At 34.8% G+C, this 19,609-nt stretch overlaps 2 protein-coding genes and 1 long non-coding RNA gene across 13 annotated transcripts in view; 2 read left to right on the top strand and 1 right to left on the bottom strand.

Annotated features, from left to right (window-relative positions):
* Positions 1-19,609, bottom strand: part of LOC110836629 (putative ATP-dependent RNA helicase DHX34) — a 36,793-nt gene that overhangs the window by 10,375 nt on the left and 6,809 nt on the right. For 8 of the 10 annotated variants that reach the window (XM_087350570.1, XM_087350588.1, XM_087350611.1 and 5 more), the window contains exons 6-20: positions 18,908-19,040; positions 17,667-17,815; positions 16,866-17,070; positions 15,825-16,039; positions 15,503-15,701; positions 14,531-14,724; positions 13,696-13,944; positions 13,064-13,180; positions 12,791-12,972; positions 11,417-11,527; positions 10,291-10,412; positions 9,623-9,893; positions 8,219-8,364; positions 6,484-6,653; positions 348-1,759 (exon numbers count right to left, since the gene is read on the bottom strand). In XM_087350570.1, the coding sequence (XP_087206696.1) occupies positions 6,529-6,653; positions 8,219-8,364; positions 9,623-9,893; positions 10,291-10,412; positions 11,417-11,527; positions 12,791-12,972; positions 13,064-13,180; positions 13,696-13,944; positions 14,531-14,724; positions 15,503-15,701; positions 15,825-16,039; positions 16,866-17,070; positions 17,667-17,815; positions 18,908-19,040 (2,418 nt within the window). In that variant the 3' untranslated portion in view covers positions 348-1,759; positions 6,484-6,528. Of the gene's footprint in view, positions 1-347; positions 2,837-6,483; positions 6,654-8,218; positions 8,365-9,622; positions 9,894-10,290; positions 10,413-11,416; positions 11,528-12,790; positions 12,973-13,063; positions 13,181-13,695; positions 13,945-14,530; positions 14,725-15,502; positions 15,702-15,824; positions 16,040-16,865; positions 17,071-17,666; positions 17,816-18,907; positions 19,041-19,609 lie in introns of all 10 variants that reach the window. The other 2 variants (XM_087350606.1, XM_087350614.1) reach the window with 2 other exon arrangements.
* On the top strand, positions 554-5,790 carry LOC110836633 (alpha-galactosidase MYORG). Of its 2 annotated transcripts, XM_022078041.2 has the most exons (5): positions 554-692; positions 1,674-1,808; positions 2,034-3,493; positions 4,261-4,417; positions 5,387-5,790. In XM_022078041.2, exons 1-5 carry the CDS (start codon positions 587-589, stop codon positions 5,575-5,577), a joined length of 2,049 nt encoding a protein of 682 aa, XP_021933733.1. In that variant the 5' UTR covers positions 554-586; the 3' UTR covers positions 5,578-5,790. The 2 variants fall into 2 exon arrangements, with proteins under 2 accessions (XP_021933733.1, XP_087206767.1); XM_087350641.1 differs by lacking the exon at positions 1,674-1,808 and having other exon boundaries at positions 587-692.
* LOC147875079 (uncharacterized) lies at positions 14,724-15,790 on the top strand. Its single transcript, XR_015535536.1, has 2 exons — positions 14,724-15,121; positions 15,460-15,790. It is a non-coding gene; the product is annotated as an uncharacterized LOC147875079 (long non-coding RNA).

The following is a 19,609-nucleotide window of genomic DNA, read 5'->3' as shown; positions in this document are numbered from 1 at the left end:
ATCAGTTTGACTGATAACTACAACATGCACACAAGATATTTACAATTGCTAATATTTAGTGCTAGGATGAAATGGGATGAAGTGGTCGTGTAGCCCGATTACAGGTTAAGTTACGTCTACAGTATTTCAGTGTCCTAAACATGACGTAGGTAATCCGTGCAGTCAGACATTTATTTTGAGGGGCAAAAGGAAGCCGAATGAACCCTGTCTGGACACCTAGACACCAGCGGAGAGTCGAACTTTTTTTTTAAAAAAGTATAGAAAGCAAGGTTCTAAAATTACGGGATTCGTTTGCATCATGGAGTTTATCGGCTTCTCGGTATTAACTAGGAGCACTTATTACTTACATATAAGGAAGCAGTGAGCACCTTCCTTTACATTCTACACTAGCAAGAAAATCGAATTTGTACATTGGAAACGCCTATCGCTGTACACTCCAAACAGCCCAACTGATAAACATCGATTACATACGAGGTACTAGTACGTGATAGGTCGGAGCTTACTAGTAAATTTCGTCAACCAGAATAATGCTTACGGCATATGGGAAATATCAGCCACATTAAAAACTGACCGCGCCGACTACGAGATGACCAGAAAATTATCATCAGACGAATTTTTATTGAAAAATGATGATGTTGACCAAAATCGGCATTTTCACTTCTGGCTATACGTCTGTTTTCTTTCTTGTACAGGTTAGTTACTTCGTGACAACTGATAAATGTATATCATACGAATAACAGCAAACCATGCTGAGTAAAAATTTATGTCATTTATGTTTACTGTTTACTTCTTTGTTGGTTAAGGTTAGCCGAATGACACTTTATTAGTGGAGGAACTTACTATTTGTACTCAAGGATGTCTGAATTTTTTGCAAGAAATATTTAACATGCTGTTATAAATACAAGGCATGACATGTCATGTTATATAAACTGGACATTCCTTATTACCCTTCCTCCAATATTTCCTTGAAATATGTTTTCTTTCATGGACAACACTTATATTCTAGTCCTAAGAGCATGGAACATTTTCATTACATAACAATTGGCATTTGAAATTGATAACATTAACAGCATTTTGCTTACAAAAAATCCAATTTTATTACAGTACCATACACTTTCAATTACAACTTCATTCTCTACTGTTGTACTGTCTTGCCTGACAAATTTTTTAATTGAACAAAACTTATGAATATTTAGATGTGTGAAGAATATTCAGTTGACCATGTAGGTTTTACATTCTACAGAATGCCTTAGTGCTTTACTCACTGGAAGGGTAGAAGATGAAAATTATTTATTAGTTACCAACATTCCAGAGGAATTAATTGCTTCCATCTTCAAGGTTCAAGATGGAGGTGGTTAGTTACTCTGAAATGTTGGTAAGAACCCAAAGGACTACATGACATCACAACTTAAGAAACCTCAACCTTAAATCTCACATATTAATGTAGTTGGATGCAAAATCCAGCCATATTTGATGAGAAATAATTTTACAGTTTATTTATATATATGTAAAATTTTAATAATAATAATATATATATATATATATATAATTAAAATCTTTACCCAATCAAAAATATGTGATGCCACTCTACAAATTAGTGTACACATTTTTTGACAGGATCTCATATGCCTTACACGTTTCCCAATAATTTTAATGATTAATATTTCCAATAGTGATTACGTTTGGTGCCCTGTTGACATTCTTTGGAATTCGAGTATTGTTGACTGAGCCTCGAACACCACGAGTTTCATTCAAGCTCCTGGCAACAAGATCATCAGCATCAGTATCTCTCTGGTCTCCCCATTCTGGTAACTAACTCTGGTACTAATGAATGTTACATTTGCAAGTTTCAAAACAAGCACACATACATTCAAAATTCTTCATTTCAGAATGAAGAGGTGGCTCTTGCAGCTGCTTAACAGAATATTTTCAATAATGGCTCACCTTTGCTGCTAAAATAAGTTACTTGTACTATATTTGCATAAGAACATCTTTGGCCAATAACTTGATTTTACTTATTGTATTTCTTTCAGGTAATGGGAAACCCTTATCAAAAATAGACATAACATTCTCAGAAGAGTTGGGAAATCCTAGAATATGTAATGAAAATGGATTAGCTTTATGTATGAACTGGTTAGAAGACAAAGATGACAATCCTCAAGGACTGCTGCAAGTGAAAGAAATTCCATCTCAAGAACAGGATGGTGTCTACTGTAGTATGCATGTAATTACAGCTCCAGATGATAAAGACATTAATGCTTGTATTCCACTACAAGGTGACCAACTGTATGGTGGACCTGTCACAAGTACACAGTACTGGCCATCCCAAAATAACAAGATATCTGATTCACCATATGTAACAGGGTTAGGAGGAAATGAAGGTATTGTAGAACCTTACTGGCTTACTTCTTCTGGGAATGCTGTCTTTGTTCCACCAGATGTGTCTTTATTTGTTTCCCAAAATAAAACACACCTGTGTCTTATTAGCAAAATAAAAGAACCATATCTGCCTGATCATTCTGGAGCAGTGAAGCTCAAATACATTCTGTGTTCAGGAACTGATCCAGTTATCACACATCTTCATACTATTCGTAGTTTCGTTCCTCTTCCTCGTGACATACCTGATGAGCAAATGTTTCGGCATCCCATTTGGTCTACTTGGGCAAGATATAAAAAGGGCATTAACACATTCATTGTCAATGATTTTGCCAAACAGATTCTCTACTATGGTTTCAACAACAGTCAGCTGGAAATTGATGACAACTGGGAATTTTGTTATGGTGCAGCCGAGTTCTTCAACAAGACATTTGATGATCCAAAGTTAATGATTGAAACTCTGAAGAGGAAAGGATTCCGCATTACTCTTTGGACACATCCTTTTATTAACATATACTGCCCTGCTCATACCATAGCCAAAAATAATCGGTATCTAGCCATGAATAAAGATATGACACAGACTCTGACATATTGGTGGGATGGTTTTGCTGGTGTTATTAACTTTACAAACCCTGATGCAGTTTCATGGTGGAAGGGCAGACTACAGAACTTGAGCAGGGAGTACAATATAGATGCATTTAAATTTGATGCAGGAGAAGCTGCCTACCTCCCTGGAGCACCTGAAATAGGTAAACTCGCGGGGTCTATTCGCCTGCAACCCAACATATTCACTACAGAGTATGTAAAAACAGTGGCTAATATGAGTGAGCTGAAATTGGCAGAAGTTCGTGTTGTATATAGGAATCAAAATGAACCAGTCTTTGTAAGAATGCCAGATAAATCGTCCACCTGGGGTGTTGAAAATGGACTCAAAGCTCTAGTCACCAGCCTGTTAGCCATGAACATGGTTGGCTACTCATTTGTCATTCCTGATATGGTGGGAGGGAATGGATATATCGATCTTCCAACCAAAGAATTATTTATCCGTTGGCTTCAAGCAAATACATTCATGCCAACAATACAGTTCTCCTATTCTCCATGGGATTTTGATAAAGAGGTAAGATATGTTGATGCAACCAAATAATTAACCTTTACATAAAACTTAAATTACTGTGTTCATTCAGGGTATATGATGAATGCTTACTTATAAAGCTGGAACACATGCCAGTTTTTAACTCTGAATAGTTGTTAAGTTTACATCATAATGCAATTACCTAATCACTATTTTTTGTATTCATAGCAGGTTCATACACAATTTATACTGGCCTAACTTTCTGTTGTATGTCGAAAAACAGATTTTCCAACATTACTATGTTCTCATTCACTGTAATGCATTTTACAGACTTCAGAGGAAAATGGTCAGTTCCTTACACATTCACTACATAATTTTGCCTGATTCTTTGTAGGCTTTGTCTAAAAGCACTGGGAAATCAATAATGCTTGATAAAAATGCTGTATTCATTAATCATGAAATCATTCAATGCCATGTTTGCTTTACAACACATATTAGCATCAGCAAATTAATCCTGCCCATTTCATACCAGGACATTACAAAATCACCATCATGGATGAGAAAGATCACATTTTTGTTTCATCAGTATGTCTGTGGGTTTTTACCCTCAGAATGCTCCTGTTTGAATTTCAGCTACTCATTTCAAAATGCTTATCTGAGCAGAAAACTATTTGTAATAAACATATCAATAAATAAGTGAATTAATTATATAATGTATCTAGAACATCAAAACCAGACAAAAACATGCTAATGCTCTTTGGTAATACTGTTGTGAAAAGTAAATATTTATTAACAAGTGTGTAACATTTCAGACTGTTCAAATTGCAAAAAAATTCACAACCCTCCATTATCAGTATTCTAATAAAATATTAGAACTGGCCAGAAAGAAAGTTTCAGATGGTACACCAATCAACCTCCCCCTCTGGTGGCTTGATCCTACTGATGAAGAGGCATTAACAATTGATACAGGTCAGTTACATGGGCAGAACCTTTTGTCTGTTGTGTCAAATATAACCTTAAGAACATTTTCAAGCATGTTTTGTATCATGGGGAATATGCCTATCAGATTTACTCTCTCTCTCCCTCCATTGTACACAAGTCAATTGAAAATAGATTCTAATAACACTTAATGTTGGGACTAAAATTAATAATTTCATACCCACTATATTTAATGACCTACTGTTTTCCAAGAAATATCTTCTTAAATATTTACCAGATCAATAAATATTGCAAAAGAACAATTTCGGTCAGGTACTGGGCTTACAGAGGCATAAAAGTTTTCAGCAGTGATGTTAATTGGCAAAATGTTTCATTATATAAGTGCTGCTACTGTCAAGTAGATTTTAGAAGTGCTTCTAATATGGGTGATGATGGGTAATGAAAACATTCAAATAATGTGGTACACAGCACAGCTGATATCTGCCATTATTATAAGTTGAAAGGGGGGAGGGAATAAAGGTATAAAATAGATAAATGAAAGGAAAAGAGGGGATAAGGAGTAAAGATAAGAAAGAAATCATGCCTCCCCATTTAATATAAAGGGGCCTCTTCCTCTAGTACTGCTAATAAACATAATGTTCACTACTGTGTTGTAAGCGAACAATACAAAGATGAAAAACATTTCGAATTTAAATACAGTACACTCAACATAGGAAATTAAGGTGACTCAAACTCTGGATTTTGTTCTATGAGAGTTCTAGACACTTAACCACATGGGACCTTCCTGTAACATGTAGAGCAATGGTGCAAAAACCTCTTTGAAGAATGGTTTCCCCAGGTGGTAAAACATAAATGGCAACCAAATATCAAGAGCTGACAGTAGCAAATATGATTAAAATCATGCAAAGAGATAAATTTAATCAAGGAAATGACATTACGTATGTATGATTTAAAGAAGATAAAAATGTTTAGAATGAAACCTTTTATTTGTTTTTCTAGAGTTCCTTCTAGGAAATGACTTGCTTGTGGCTCCCATCTTGAATGAAGGAGCAGTTGCCAGAAATATTTACCTCCCTAAAGGAAAGTGGCAAGATGAATTACAACCTGGAATTGTACACAATGGCAATTGCTGGTTAAGGAACTATACAGTGCAGCTGGACGAACTTGCATACTTCACAAGAATATCTTGAGGAATACCAACTTCTGAATAAATCAATGGCATAATACCAATTACAAGACAATAGCAGTCATCTAAATAAACTGACTAAACAAAACCTGAATTATGAATATATTATAGTATCTTTGAAAAGCTGAATGTTGCAATGTATTGGGCATTTGTACTCCACGTTGTACTATGTATATTCAAGGCTGGAAACAATTTAATAAAATTCTGTGTTAACATATTTCTTACTAACATGTACAATTAGTGTGGCTGTCACCAATTTATGCTTCAAAGCCATGGAATGAATTTACCCCCCTACTGCACAGCCAAACTATATCAACTCATCTAAATAATATTTAAAAATTCAGTTCCTACCTCAAACAAAACACAAGACTTCACCATTACAAAGATCAAATAATTAATGTTGTTTAGGGAAATGACAGCTGTTTATTCTGAAAATCATATGGAACCAATAATGCAGTGTGTGTGTTACTGAATGTTGCCATTGGTTTGTAAACAGTTAAAAATCAAACCATGAATTACTTTAAACAAAGTAAAATACCCCTAGTTAAGCTATTAAGAAACGGATTTTAACTGAATTACCTTTTTTGTGGTCTGGGATTATAATCCAATTTTTTTAAGCATATTCTGTAACTGTTCTGTTTTAATTCTATGGAGTTATATTTCCATGCATTGGTTTTTAAAGCTGAAATAGCCACATTATGCAAGAAAATTCTTTAGAATAAAGACTGAGCAACTGGTCTCACACTTGAATGCATAAGACACTTTATGATATACATTTCCTCTGTAACTATCAAACAAAACGCAATTCCGCATAAGAATTTCATTGTGATAAATACTCTATAGCTTTACTAAAACACTATAATAAACTAATTCCCTAGATCATAAAAAGTACATACAGAGATTAGCATACCTTGATTAATACCACAGGAACTTGGTGAAAGAAATGTTCTTGCCGTTACTGATGATGTTTCTTGTGTCTCAGAATTTCTGTTGGTGTGAGAAACAGAGTTTTGTTGCACTGTGCACATTGATAAGCCTGGGAATTGGGCTTCTGTGTACTTGTTTCTTCTTCATGTGTTCCTATACATAGAAAATGTACATGTTTGAAGAAGAAAACACAATTTTGGACAGTTTTATTTTCAGCGCAATTCCATTCGCTTTAACAAATATACCAGTTTGGTAACTTTATATTTAAATAACATTACAACTTGACCCCCTGGCAAGCTGATAGATTGGCTGTTCACAAAATTCTATGTTGTAATGGAAACTAAACTTCATCACTGTCTACACAGAAGTTTGTCACCCTGCCCTCTCCTGAGCCACCTCAGTCCTCTTCAAGTAAGAAAAATCTATTTTTCTAACTAATTATATCTATGTCTTGGTCTTCCAAATAGTCAAGTGTCACCAGGTTTTCAACCAAAAGCTTGTATGACTTTGTTTCTCCCATTCATATTATGGTCCCCATCATGTTAACTTTAACACCAGCTGGAAACAAATTGTGACTAGACTTTTTCCATCGTCTTTGTTTAAAATAAACCACAACATTTCGGAAACTGGCTCTGTCTGTCTTCAGGTAAGAGGGAAGGCACCTATTCGGTTGGGTCCATCAGAAGGAGCATCTCTATCACTGGTCCAGTGACAGAACAAAACATTTCAGAAATTGGATCTGTTTCCATCCTCACGTGAAAAGGGAAGGGGCACCTACATAGTTGGGTCCTATACAAACAGCCAACCTCAGTAACTGAGGTTAGCTCTTTCTAACGATCCAGTTCCAGAAATGCTGTGTTCTTCTGAATACCAAACAATGGACAAAGTCCAAGAATTTAGTAATTCCGAGTGTAACACCGTCAGAACCCTTTGACACTGACACATAAATGTTTACCAATTCCACATTTCACTACCTACCTTCAGTATATATTTATTTATTATTTCAGTCTATACACAAACTTAGTTTTTGAAATGTTGTTGTTAAAATTAAAATTTAGCGCTTTTCATCGTTATTTTGATGTTACATTTCAGCGCTTATTATTTTACGACATGTTTCGATGCTATTGCATCATCCTCAGGTTTTTTATTGTTATTTTCATCTTTAAAACTAATATATATTTATTAATGCAACCTTTTATTGATTTTTTTGTTTTGTAGGTATTCCTTTTGATCTTCGTAGTATTTTGCATATTTTGGTCAGTTGTTCATTATTCAAGAGTTGTAATGTGTGGTGTGTCTGCGTCTGTGATCAGATGATGACTATCCATCTGATCACAGACGAAGACACACCACACATCACAACTCTTGAATAATGAACAACTGACCAAAATATGCAAAATACTACGAAGATCAAAAGGAATACCTACAAAAAGAAATCTACAAAACAAATAAATCAATAAAAGGTTGCATTAATAAATATATATTAGTTTTAAAGATGAAAATAACAATAAAAAACCTGAGGATGATACAATAGCATCGAAACATGTCGTAAAATAATAAGCGCTGAAATGTAACATCGAAATAACGATAAAAAGCGCTAAATTTTAATTTTAACAACAACATTTTAAAAACTAAGTTTGTGTATAGACTGAAATAATAAATAAATATATACTGAATTTTAACACAAACATGACGCATCTAAACTATAAACTACCTACCTTGTTGATTTTGAGGTGAACAAGTCTCCATGTGTTGGAGCTTCTGTATAGAGCCAAAGTTCATACTGAGATTACAATGTGGACAGTGCCACTCTTTCTCAGAATCATCGTTGTAGTCATCCAGGTATGAACCAAATACATTAAGACTGAAAGCAGCACAAATAAGAGTTATGAAGTCATCATAAGGAAAGAACATGTTTAGTTCCTACAAATAATATGTTAACATACATGTTTCATGTATGATGTTACAAATAATTCATCACATTCATATTTAAAGTTTATCTAAAAAGTTATCCTAATAAAAGTGTAACAATTTTTAATATCAACCACCTTAAAAAATTTCAAGTCCCTGGCATTATTGTTGTTCCCACATCAAAGTTTCCGTGTCACCATCATTGGCACTGTCAATTGCTCTTTTTAATCATAATTTATTTAACAAAACTGTCAGTAGCTTAGAGTAAAATAGAAAATGATGACTGAATAATTAACTGGAGGGAAAGGATATGGAAGGAATCAGTCATGGCCTAATTTACAATACTATCTTGGCATTTGCCTGGAGGGACTGAGGAAAACCACCAAAAAACCTTAGAATAGCCAGTAACCTGACCAAGATTTGAACCTGAGACCTCCTAAACACAAAGCAGGAGTGCTAACCACTTATCTTCAATGTTCAGTAGAGGGAGTCAAAAAGTACCAAGATAGGATTGGGGGGGGGGAGGGGGGGGGGAAGAGAAAGAACAAAATCCCTTCACAAAGATGGCTGTCTTCTGGGTTGTAGTCTGCTAGAGGTTTGTTAACATTTCCGAGATCTGTGCTGCTGCCTCCATCATCAGGGCAATAAGTTAACACCTTGATGATGGTGGCAGCGAAGACCTCTGAAATTTGGCAAACCTCCAGCAGGCTACAAGGCACTACAACCCAGATGACAGCCATCTTTGTATTCACTGCAAGAACCTCAAATCCTACTAAAATACCTTTAATTCAATGTGATCAGTTTATAAATAAAACTGGGACATGTGCAACAGAAGAGGATCCTCCCACAAAACCCTAGTTTCTGTGGTATTGATAACGGTTATTACACATATTTCAATTATACCCAATTAAACTTATACATAAATGAACACAGAATTATCATAATTTATCACTGTTACTGTAATGTCAGTGTTTATGAAACTTCTGCTCTTATGCAGATCTGAAACAAAGTCCTGCATGATTAGTATTTATAGCTTTCACAATTCTGTACCCTGCATTTGTTTAGCTAATTACAGCAATCAGTACTCCTGAGAATGCCATAAATGCTGCTTTTCATGTAGGATGGAGACAGTGGCTACATCTCCTACATGTGACTGAATCACAGGATGGATGAAAATAAGAATGCTGCTAAGAAGGAACAACAGTACTCACCAGTTGAATGTGATATATCGAGTAACCCGGACCCCGCCTTTCTCTTGATGTGGTGTACATTCCCAATCTGAACAAAATGGGTTGGGAGTGACAGGATCCTCATTTTCCCCAGAACCGACATACATGACCTTAAGGTCAGCAGGCAGCAATCTTCGCAATGTGTAGATAATCTCAGTATGCATAAACTGTGGCAGTTCACTTGAAAGTTCTTGCTCCAATTTCTTGGCTGCTGCAGATGACATCTCCTTATTGTTAATACTCGGTGAAGTCACTGAGAAATTAAGCAATTCAAGGATTTCACAATAAAACATTAGTCATTCATTGCTGGATAATTCAAAGTACCAGCGAATTTGAAGTCAATGTCAGCCTCTATCCATGAACATATGATTTTGTATAATTTTTAAAATTTCAGTTCATTTGTAATTCAAAATAATTAGTAAAATCTGAACAATTCAAAATTACTGTGCAAAAATTAGTTTGCATTATACTAATAGTATATGCACCTTTCAACTGTACAGTAACATGGAAACAAACTTATTCTGAGTTAGCACATGGCATATAATACTTAGTGAAACAGTTTAGGTTTGGTTCTTTTTCTCAAGGAAAAACCTTAATGTGGTAAAAAATTTAAATCTGGGATGTGAATTTTACTTCAGCTGAATTATCACCTTCAAGTCGCAAATTAAGCAGTTTCTCCCATTTGTTTCGCAGTAAAGCAGCCTTCAACAGTAATAACATAGCAGCTTCAGGCAATGGGAATTCCAGCTGTAACCAGGAGTCACATACTAACCTGTAAACAAAATTGATTTCACTTTTATTAGATTACACTCCTTGTTATAAGGAAGGACAGGCTTGTGTGTGTGTGTATTTTGGTGGCAGGACCATTACCTGACTTTCTTCCGTTAATATCTTTTTAACACCTTGATGCACTGTGTTATCAAAATAATTTCAGAACACAACTGTAGCACGTGGATTGCAGTCTTCTGGGTTATGATGCCTGTAGCACTGCAGGAGGTTACCAGCATTCTGGATAAACATATCGCCCTATCTTCATGTAAGAAGACTTTCACCCTAAAGATGGAAGTAATACATTCCTCCAAAACAATGGTAACCATCTAGAAGACTACAGGATATCATAGCCATGAAATCCTCAAAATTCACACAGCTGTAGCATGTGCACCCAGAAAAAAACAATAAGAAGGCTACTTTCTCTGAAATAATTAAATTTGTAGAGAGAAGCAAACCTGAATTACACATTAATAAATATGTAACTTACAGATGCATCTCTGTGCATAAATTATACTAATAAGATTCTCACTACCTTAAATTTGTTACATATAACCTTGAAGGTTCACTCACACCATTATCATGTTCATGTTTTGAACGTAAAAATTTTACATGATCTTTTACCACACAGAATTTCAGGACAGGACACTACAGCAAGTGGCTACTCCAATCACAGAAGTTCACACAGCTATTTTGTTTGTATTATACACTGTACATAATTAAAAAGTACAAAGATTGGTTAGTTTAAAATAGGATGTTCATGCCAAGTTTCTTAAATATCTTCCACTTGGTTCCTAAGTTACTAGGACAAACACAAAATAAGGGAGCAAGATAAAAAAAGTTATTTTACAGTGTAAAAAAGACTTATTTCAGAACAATATCTGAACATAAATACCCTAAAATGAATCTTCCTGTTAGTCGCTATTCACTAATACATTATGTTAATACTGCCCATTTTTACAGAACATAATGTGTAAATTGAAGTCCAAAATAATTAATCTGACTTACTTTGAAAAGTCAAAGTTAGTGTCTATGGACTGACAGAAGAGAAGCAAAGTCTGAGCAGCAGGCATCCGCATTGTAGTCACCAGGAAGGGTTTTGTTGTTTCCAACAGTGACCTGAAGAACAGCTCAAATTGCTTTAAAATCATTAAACAAATCCAACATGAAAATCCAAAGAGACACACATGGTAACAGCTTTTAGAGGACATATGCCTGTATGATCTAAAATATTGAAGATTTCTGTCTTCTGGGTTGTTGTGCTGTGTAGTCTGGTTGATGTTAACCAACGTTTCAGAGGTAATACTGCCTCCGTCGGTTAACATCAACCAGACTACGTAGTGCAACAACCCAGAAGACAGAAATCTTCATACTCACTGCTGTGAAAACCTCAAATCTTACATCTAAAATATTAATTAGAAAATCAACAAGTCTAAATTGTTGTTATGAGTGTTATCATAAGAAAAAGACAAAGAACTATAACAGATAATAAAAATTGTAAGTACTTAATGTTGGCATAAAGAGAACCTGGAGTAAGAAAGTAACAGAAAATATAACATTAAAAGTATATAAGGTTATGTCACTACAAAGCTTACTTTATGGAAGTGAAACTTGATAAAGTTGAAAAGGAATAAAGAACAACAAAAGCAAGTTAATATGAATGAATTGTGGAAAGATACAGAACAGAATAACTTAAAATATTTTATATAAAGCATGTAATATAGTAATCAAGTACAGAAATAAATGGCTAAACCACACGCAGAAAATGGAAGCTACACTCGTTACCAGTAAAAGAGACACTGAACACTCTAATTATAAAAGGGCCAACTACAGATGCAACAGGTATTGCTGCCTAATGCATAAATGAAAGATATAATGTAACAAAGAATTATCCAATCTCTAAACTTGGAGGTCAGTATCCGCAAAGAAATGAATATATGAATCATGAACATACATATTTTGTTTAAATATGAGTATAATTAAATCCCTATATGGTTTCTGATACTGTCCCACACTCCTTTAATTCACCTGAATAGAGACCATTTCCTTTTGTTTTTACATGTCATACTTTCCATTATTGATTTTCCCATTCTTGATTTGTTTCTCATTTAAAAGATTTATTAAAAAGAACACAATCAAAATACAGAAGAATCTAAATCTCCTCTTTATAAACAGCAAGACAGTGTTTTATACTTGTTTGTATATTTTTGACTGCACATGATACTTTACATGAAACCCAAAAGTATATTTCTAGGGTTCATTTTAATTACCTGTATACTATTTTATGTAATTTAAACTGAATATTTGGTTTCATAAAATTTCATTAACTTCAATTTGGCTTTGTTTTCAATATGAAATGCAGATTTCTAACACTATACTTACAAATAGCATAGCAGCTGATGTTTTGAACTAACTGGTAACTTTGAATTAAACCCTCTCTTCTGTACCACTTCAATGTCTGATTCCTGAAGCTGAAGAATTTGTGGGTGATTTCCAAAATATCCCATTGGATGTAGAGATATATATGGCTTTGCTCTAGTATGGAATAACTGCTCTGAAACAGACTGAGGACCAAATAAAAACAGTTGATATCTCATTCTCTGAAAAAAGAACAGTGTCATTAAATAACCAACATAAACATAATGTCTAGCTTACCTTGCAGTAATTGAATTCATCAGCAATTGCCAACTGGGGATACAGTCCACTACATAGGATAAGTTTCAGCATCATAAGGTCCTTGTAACTGCAGGCAGTAGATCCAGACAAGAGGTTCTGCATTATCCAAATTAAATTAAATTACCAATCATATAAAGAAAGGTAAATTATAACTTAATGTGCAGAACAAGAGATAACTACATGATATTCATAAGTTTAAAATTAAATATGTTTGCCAAGTTCAATGTAAGTTTAATTCAACTATTGTAAATTAAATAAGATGTTTAACTTTAAACTCCAAAGATCCAATAATACTTAATTTCAATACACCAAACTGCACAAAAACTTTAGCATTTTGTAAGATCAGTATGGACTATATACATTTACACATTAAAATACATAACATCCATTATAAAAAAGTATAATTTTTGTATGCCAAAAGTAACCTACAAGATGGTCCAATTTACATTGTATATACCTAAAAACTAGTAACACAAAATCTGTCTTGTTTATATTGGCTGAGGAGGGAACATGTCACAAGATGCATGATGTTCTATGCGCTAAGGCAACGCCTGGACCACAGATAGTCCATGAATGATTTAAGAGGAGGACACTAACATTTAGACACTTGCCTGTACTTGCATGCTGTTATTGCTCAGTCTAAACTCAACATCCTTGATATCAATATCACCAGGCTCTTCAACTTCTGCGCCTTCTACCTCCCATATATCTAGCTTGAGAATTCGCTTCTTTCGAGGCTCAGCTTCTTTGTATGACTGACGCATTGAACGTAACAATTTAACTTCACCGTGACGAAATGAGCGCTCAGCACTTGTCATATTCTCATTTGACAAAGCTTCACTTTGCAGGAGTCCTGAATCCTGAAAGATAAATTTAAGGGGAAACCTACATGTTCCTGTAATATTAAAGCAGAGTTAATGCTAATTATAATATTTTAAATCTCACATGTGTAATACTGATATTTTCATAGAAGTACAGAACTATTAATATAGACAGAACTTTTTTCTTGTTCTAACATTATTTGTTATATATGGGTTAATGGGCAAAATGTCTGTCGTCTCTTCTTGATGTCTTCTAGTACCTGGCTGAACCATTTTGTTCTTGCTTGTCCCATGGGCCTCTTTCCTTTAAATTTTAATTTTTCATATTGATTTCAAAATGACAGCCAAATATATCAATAACAAATGGTTGCATAACTATGGAGAATTCATTCATAAAACACGTTCATATTAAATCATACAATTGCCACTGATGATGACCTCTTGAGGTTGAAATGTGTTTGGCACTAAGTGTCTTTTCAAAGAGTAACAGTCTTGTTTGTGTGCATGATTTTATATATATGAATCCAAAGGAGCTTCACATGGAAAGATGCCGGCCCATAAATCACAGCCTCACAAATCACAAAATAATGACAAAACAGTACAACCAATATTAACTTGTATATACCTGTAACAGGTCCTTAAACTGACGCCTTAATTTAATCATTTCATAGAAACGGTGCTCCTCAAGACCTCTACGACGACACCACTGTCGAGATGATGATCTACCATTTGACGACATAGATTTTTCCTCCAACCACTCACGAAAGGCACTGAGCAGTGTTAATGGGTCACCATGATCAGACTGTAGTTCTTTACAAGCTGCCTGAAAACAAAATCAGCTTTTAAATATCAAGAATATACACCTCTGCAGGTTGTGAGCAACACAGGTGTAGCATACAATGTGGCTTATAAATTATATTTAATTTAATAAAATGTGTTAACTGGCATTGCAAACACCAGGGACTTCAAGTGACCCCACAGGTAAAAGTCCAAGAGGTTCAGGCCCAGTGTACGCAACACCAGTTAACACAGCAGGAGCTATGGCAACATGTGTTGGTTGTTTATAACATGGTTAAAAGAAGCACTGGTGTGTTTCAGCATGTTCATCAGTACACTGTTTGTAGTGCTCAGGAATGTGTGGAGGTGGAGAGATTGAATATGAACACCTCTTGCAAAATCATGAATTAGATACATTGTAATAAACACTATGTAGCAGGTATGTGTGTTCTCCATTCAGTTATAATACATAGGTAAGGAAGCATTTTCAACCCCATGTTCATAGAAACTATTTTTATTGTTTTGGTTCCCAGAACGTGTCCTTAAATTATCCAGACATACTTTTGACTCACCTGTATACAGTATCAAAGTTTGTAATTCAGTGAGTTTACATGTAACACAGCATTATAAAAATACATTTTAATTATTCAGCTACAAGACTTGCATCAGTAATAAATTAACACCAAGGCACATGAGGTATGTGAAATATTAAAGAACATATTTGAAAAATATATGTATTCCAAACGGAGTAAACCTTTCAACTCTTATTTTATACAGGACTGAAATAGATAGTTCAGACCTCAAGAACAACAACTGTAACTTGCCTCACAATGAAAATCTCTATATGATCTGTTTGTAAAAGGGGTCTGTACACTCAGGGCTGAAGCCATGGATAACACTGGTTCCACTTGATGAAAGAGAGATCCCATGATGAGCATCTTTCCAAGGGAGATGTCAACTGGCAAGCGAGACAGCATATGGCCTATTGTTGTTAGTTTTTCATTCTCAGTAAGGGCACCCTGTACACAAAAAATGAATTATGTAAATCTATACCTTGTAAATGGTTACTTTGCAATTATTAAATAAAATCTCTCAAATGATGATAACAGACTATCTTAAACAAGAATTAAATTCAGACACACCTGCTCCTTTAAGGACAAGACAGAATTTTCAATACTTTCAGGTGGTGGTGGTTCAATAAAGGGAAACTTTCGAGCATCCGGAAGCCCCATAGCAACCATCTGAAGTAAGAGTGAATCAAGAGGCACTCGCTTGATCTCAGGTGTTGAGTACTGGTCCATGTTTGTGTATTCGTCCTCAGAGAACAAACGGTAGCAAACACCAGGACCTGTACGACCTACAATCATATAATTCATTTTAGTATTAAGCCTAGTTTGCCCATTACAAGTATTAAAAACACAATATTACAATCTCCTTCTACCAAGCAGGCTGGTGTACCTGTACTGGAGAAGTACCCAATTTGAATCTAGATCAGGCAATCGGTATCCTGATATCTTCTGGAGGTTTTGACATGAATTCAAACAGGTCATAACTGACTCCTTATAAATTCTTATCTACTCACTATTCATGATAATGTTCCCATCTTAGTTACTCGTATACAACATCCACAGTTAGAACAGCATCATTAAATATCCTAAGAATCAATCAGCAACAACTATGGTAAGATATCTCATACAGCAATATAGGCAAAAAGCACACTTTATCTTGTTGAACACAAGTATTCAAATTACCCAGTCATAATTGTCACTCTTTACATAATATTGTCACCATGACAAAAAAATAAGGATGAGATAGGTTGACATCTAGCATGCATGCAGGAGATAAGAAATATTTTGAATACTTCAGCTGGAAAATCTTCAAGGAAGAGACCACTTGGGAGACACACACAAGTTATTGAAATTAATCTTAAAGAAGTAGGGTATGAGATGTACACTGGATTCATCACAATATAGGGTCCAGTGGAAAGATTTCTTCAGTACAGAAATCAACCTTCTTATTCCATGGTAGGTGGGATATTTACTGACTAGCTGAGTAATTACCAACTTCTCAAAAAGGAATCTACTCTATATAGTTAGTTTATTAAAACAACATTTATGCTAAAAAATGAAGAATGACAAGTAGAAGCACCATCAGTAGAAACATCACAGAAAACGATCCCTCACCTGCTCTCCCTTTCCGTTGTTCTGCACTGGCTTGACTGATCCAAAATTCTTTGAGTTTCTGCATTTTGCAGTTTGGATCATAGCTCATCTCCTTCACCTTTCCTGAATCCACAACAAAGCGTATACCATCAATTGTGACAGATGTTTCAGCTATATTAGTTGATACTATACACTTGCGAACTCCATCTGGTGGGTAGTCAAAAACCTACAAAGAAAAATAACATATTGTAGTTTAACACCTTACTAATGTGGACTCAAATGTAACAGCTCGATATCAGAAACTAAATATTCTAATGCATAAGTGGCATGCTAAGCTCATCTTAAATATAAAACATTAAGCCCTGAGGCTAATGAAAATAGTAGCCCTGGCTCAACACTGGCTGGTATCAGAACAACTGGAAAAAGCAGCTGGATGCAGAATTAATAAGCATCAGTAATCAAGGAAATGTTAGTGATTGTCTTTCTAATGATTCTTACAGTTCCAGTATTTGAAAAATATTATTCTTAAATTTGTATGTTTTCAACATTGCTCATAAGTTTTCATTCCTGAACATAAATTAAAGCAAGCAATAATCATAATATGTTACATTACAGCAATTGGCTACTCATTGGATTCACAGGGCTTCCATTTTTGCTTTCATAAATAATTAAGTTCAAAAACATTATACTATCACACAAAAAAATATAAACTGTACATACAATTCTACATAACTATAAAAGAGAATAAATGTCACAAAAACTTAGCAGTGTTTCTGGCAAATGGTCTCATCATAACATCCTGATAGCCTATCTGGACCTCACCTTATCTTGATCTGCCAAAGACAGGGTACTGTGAAGAGGGAGTACAATCCAGCCCTGAGTCTGCTGTGAATAACATTTTGCAGCATCAACCACTGTGGAGATTTCACTCATTCCACTCAAGAAAATAAGTAAGTCACCCCTCTCATTTCCTATTTAAAGAAACAATGGCAAAATAGAATGTGTTTAACATCGATGTTGGCTGTCTTCTGGATTGTTGGGATGTGTAATCTGGTAGAAGTTTACTGATGTTTCAGAGGTGCTTGCTCATCACTCTGATGATGGAGGCAGCAAGCAACTCTGAAACATCAGTAAACTTTTACAAGACCACATGGTGCATCAACCCAAAAGACAGCCAACTTCACTCTCCACTGTGAAAACCTAAAATCCTACAAAATTAAATTGTATTATGCAAAGTTATGAAACAACTTTGTTTCTTACATAAATCTTTGTCTACTGTTATAAAAAAAAGTTCCTTCATGTTATTTCACACATTTCAAGCAGCATTTCCTCTAAAAGCTGTGTAGACTATTCAGTCTTACAGAACTACTTCAGTTGGAAGAAACTGCTATACATGTCTTACTGAGATGTCAGTAACTTTCTAAAACACACTGCACCTGCTGGTATGTGAAATAATTTTACCCACCTGTTACATGAACCCCTCTCAATTTACAGATGAAGACAGTCAGAGACATCTAAAATACTATATAAGAAGTAGATAAGACAGTGAGGTCACACCACAGCTCAAGTAGTTAATATGACAGGTTCTAACCACCAAGACCTAGGTGCAATCCAAGGGCATTCCAAATGGGAAGTTAGGTAAGACAGTGGCACTAGTACAGATATTAATCCAAATAATTCAGATTTATCCTGTCAATCTGCATTCCATCAATATTTCATACTCATCTGTCTTGAACTATGAGGTAAGCAACAGACCTTACACATTATCATTATATATCTAGCTTTTTCCCTAAGTTGGGGCTTAATCTCTATCCAATACACAACCAGACTCATATTACATGAGACATAATAAAATATCAAACTATTTTTCATTAGAATATTGGAGCCAACCAATCTTGTAAAATAACTTTAATTACCTCAGTAATCCCACGTGATACAAAATGTGTCGGTACAACCTTGATTATCTGAAGGATATTTTTAACTAGTAAGTTCTCATAAATATATTTTCCAGTTATTTTACATTCATTATATTTATTGTAATTTATCCAACACAGTAAACATACTTGGATACTTCTCATCAATTAGCTGCATGATGCGTACATACGGAGCTGGATTCAATCGCCCTGACTTAGATGACTTCTCCTCAGGTGAAATTGGCACATACTGCAGCTTGATAGGGTACAACCGCCCAGGAACCTACCACAAGCTAATTTAATAAACAGTCTGGCAATAGCATTACAGTTAAACCACTATTTTACAAACTTCTTAACAAGAACCTCTATACATGAAACAATGCATGTACATAGGAATTTCACCTTTGTGCAATAAATCTAAGTCATGTTTAAAAACTACACAGATTATAAAGTAACAAGTGACAGGATGATTATGAGAGGTAATTTGGATGTGATGTGTTCTGCTTTAAAGTGTACTGCTCACACTCAAATTTTGATGCAGACAGCTTTTTACAGTTTACCCAAAACTTCAAATTAAAAACACAGATTACTAGTAAACAGTACAATTCATACAAAATTGTATCTACATCTGTCCATCCAGAGTAGCACCAATACTTGTTTTGCATGGACATAGTATATCTGAAAAGTCATATACAGATTTTAATTACTGACCACAGCTGTTATATTTTTGAACTTTGGCACTGTACATCAATCTACCTATAACAATTACATAACTATGAGGCATACAGAGAAAATTTCAAATTTGCATAAGAGGTCACATTTCACAACCAAATCATTTTACGCATTCAATAG

Source organism: Zootermopsis nevadensis, unplaced genomic scaffold, assembly GCF_977971745.1.
Source record: "Zootermopsis nevadensis isolate Lab colony 2312 unplaced genomic scaffold, Znev_1.0 Znev_ptg000002l, whole genome shotgun sequence".
NCBI classification, from domain to species: Eukaryota; Metazoa; Arthropoda; class Insecta; order Blattodea; family Termopsidae; genus Zootermopsis; species Zootermopsis nevadensis.
Note: the sequence above shows the minus strand (reverse complement) of the source record. Positions and strands in the feature narration are given on the sequence as shown.

Coding starts and splice junctions, on each gene's coding strand:
- LOC110836633 (XM_022078041.2), top strand. CDS start 587: ATGACCAGAAAATTATCATCAGACGAATTTTTATTGAAAAATGATGAT. Junction 1,809..2,033: donor TCTCTGGTCTCCCCATTCTG/GTAACTAACTCT, acceptor TATTTCTTTCAG/GTAATGGGAAACCCTTATCA. Junction 3,494..4,260: donor CATGGGATTTTGATAAAGAG/GTAAGATATGTT, acceptor GTAACATTTCAG/ACTGTTCAAATTGCAAAAAA.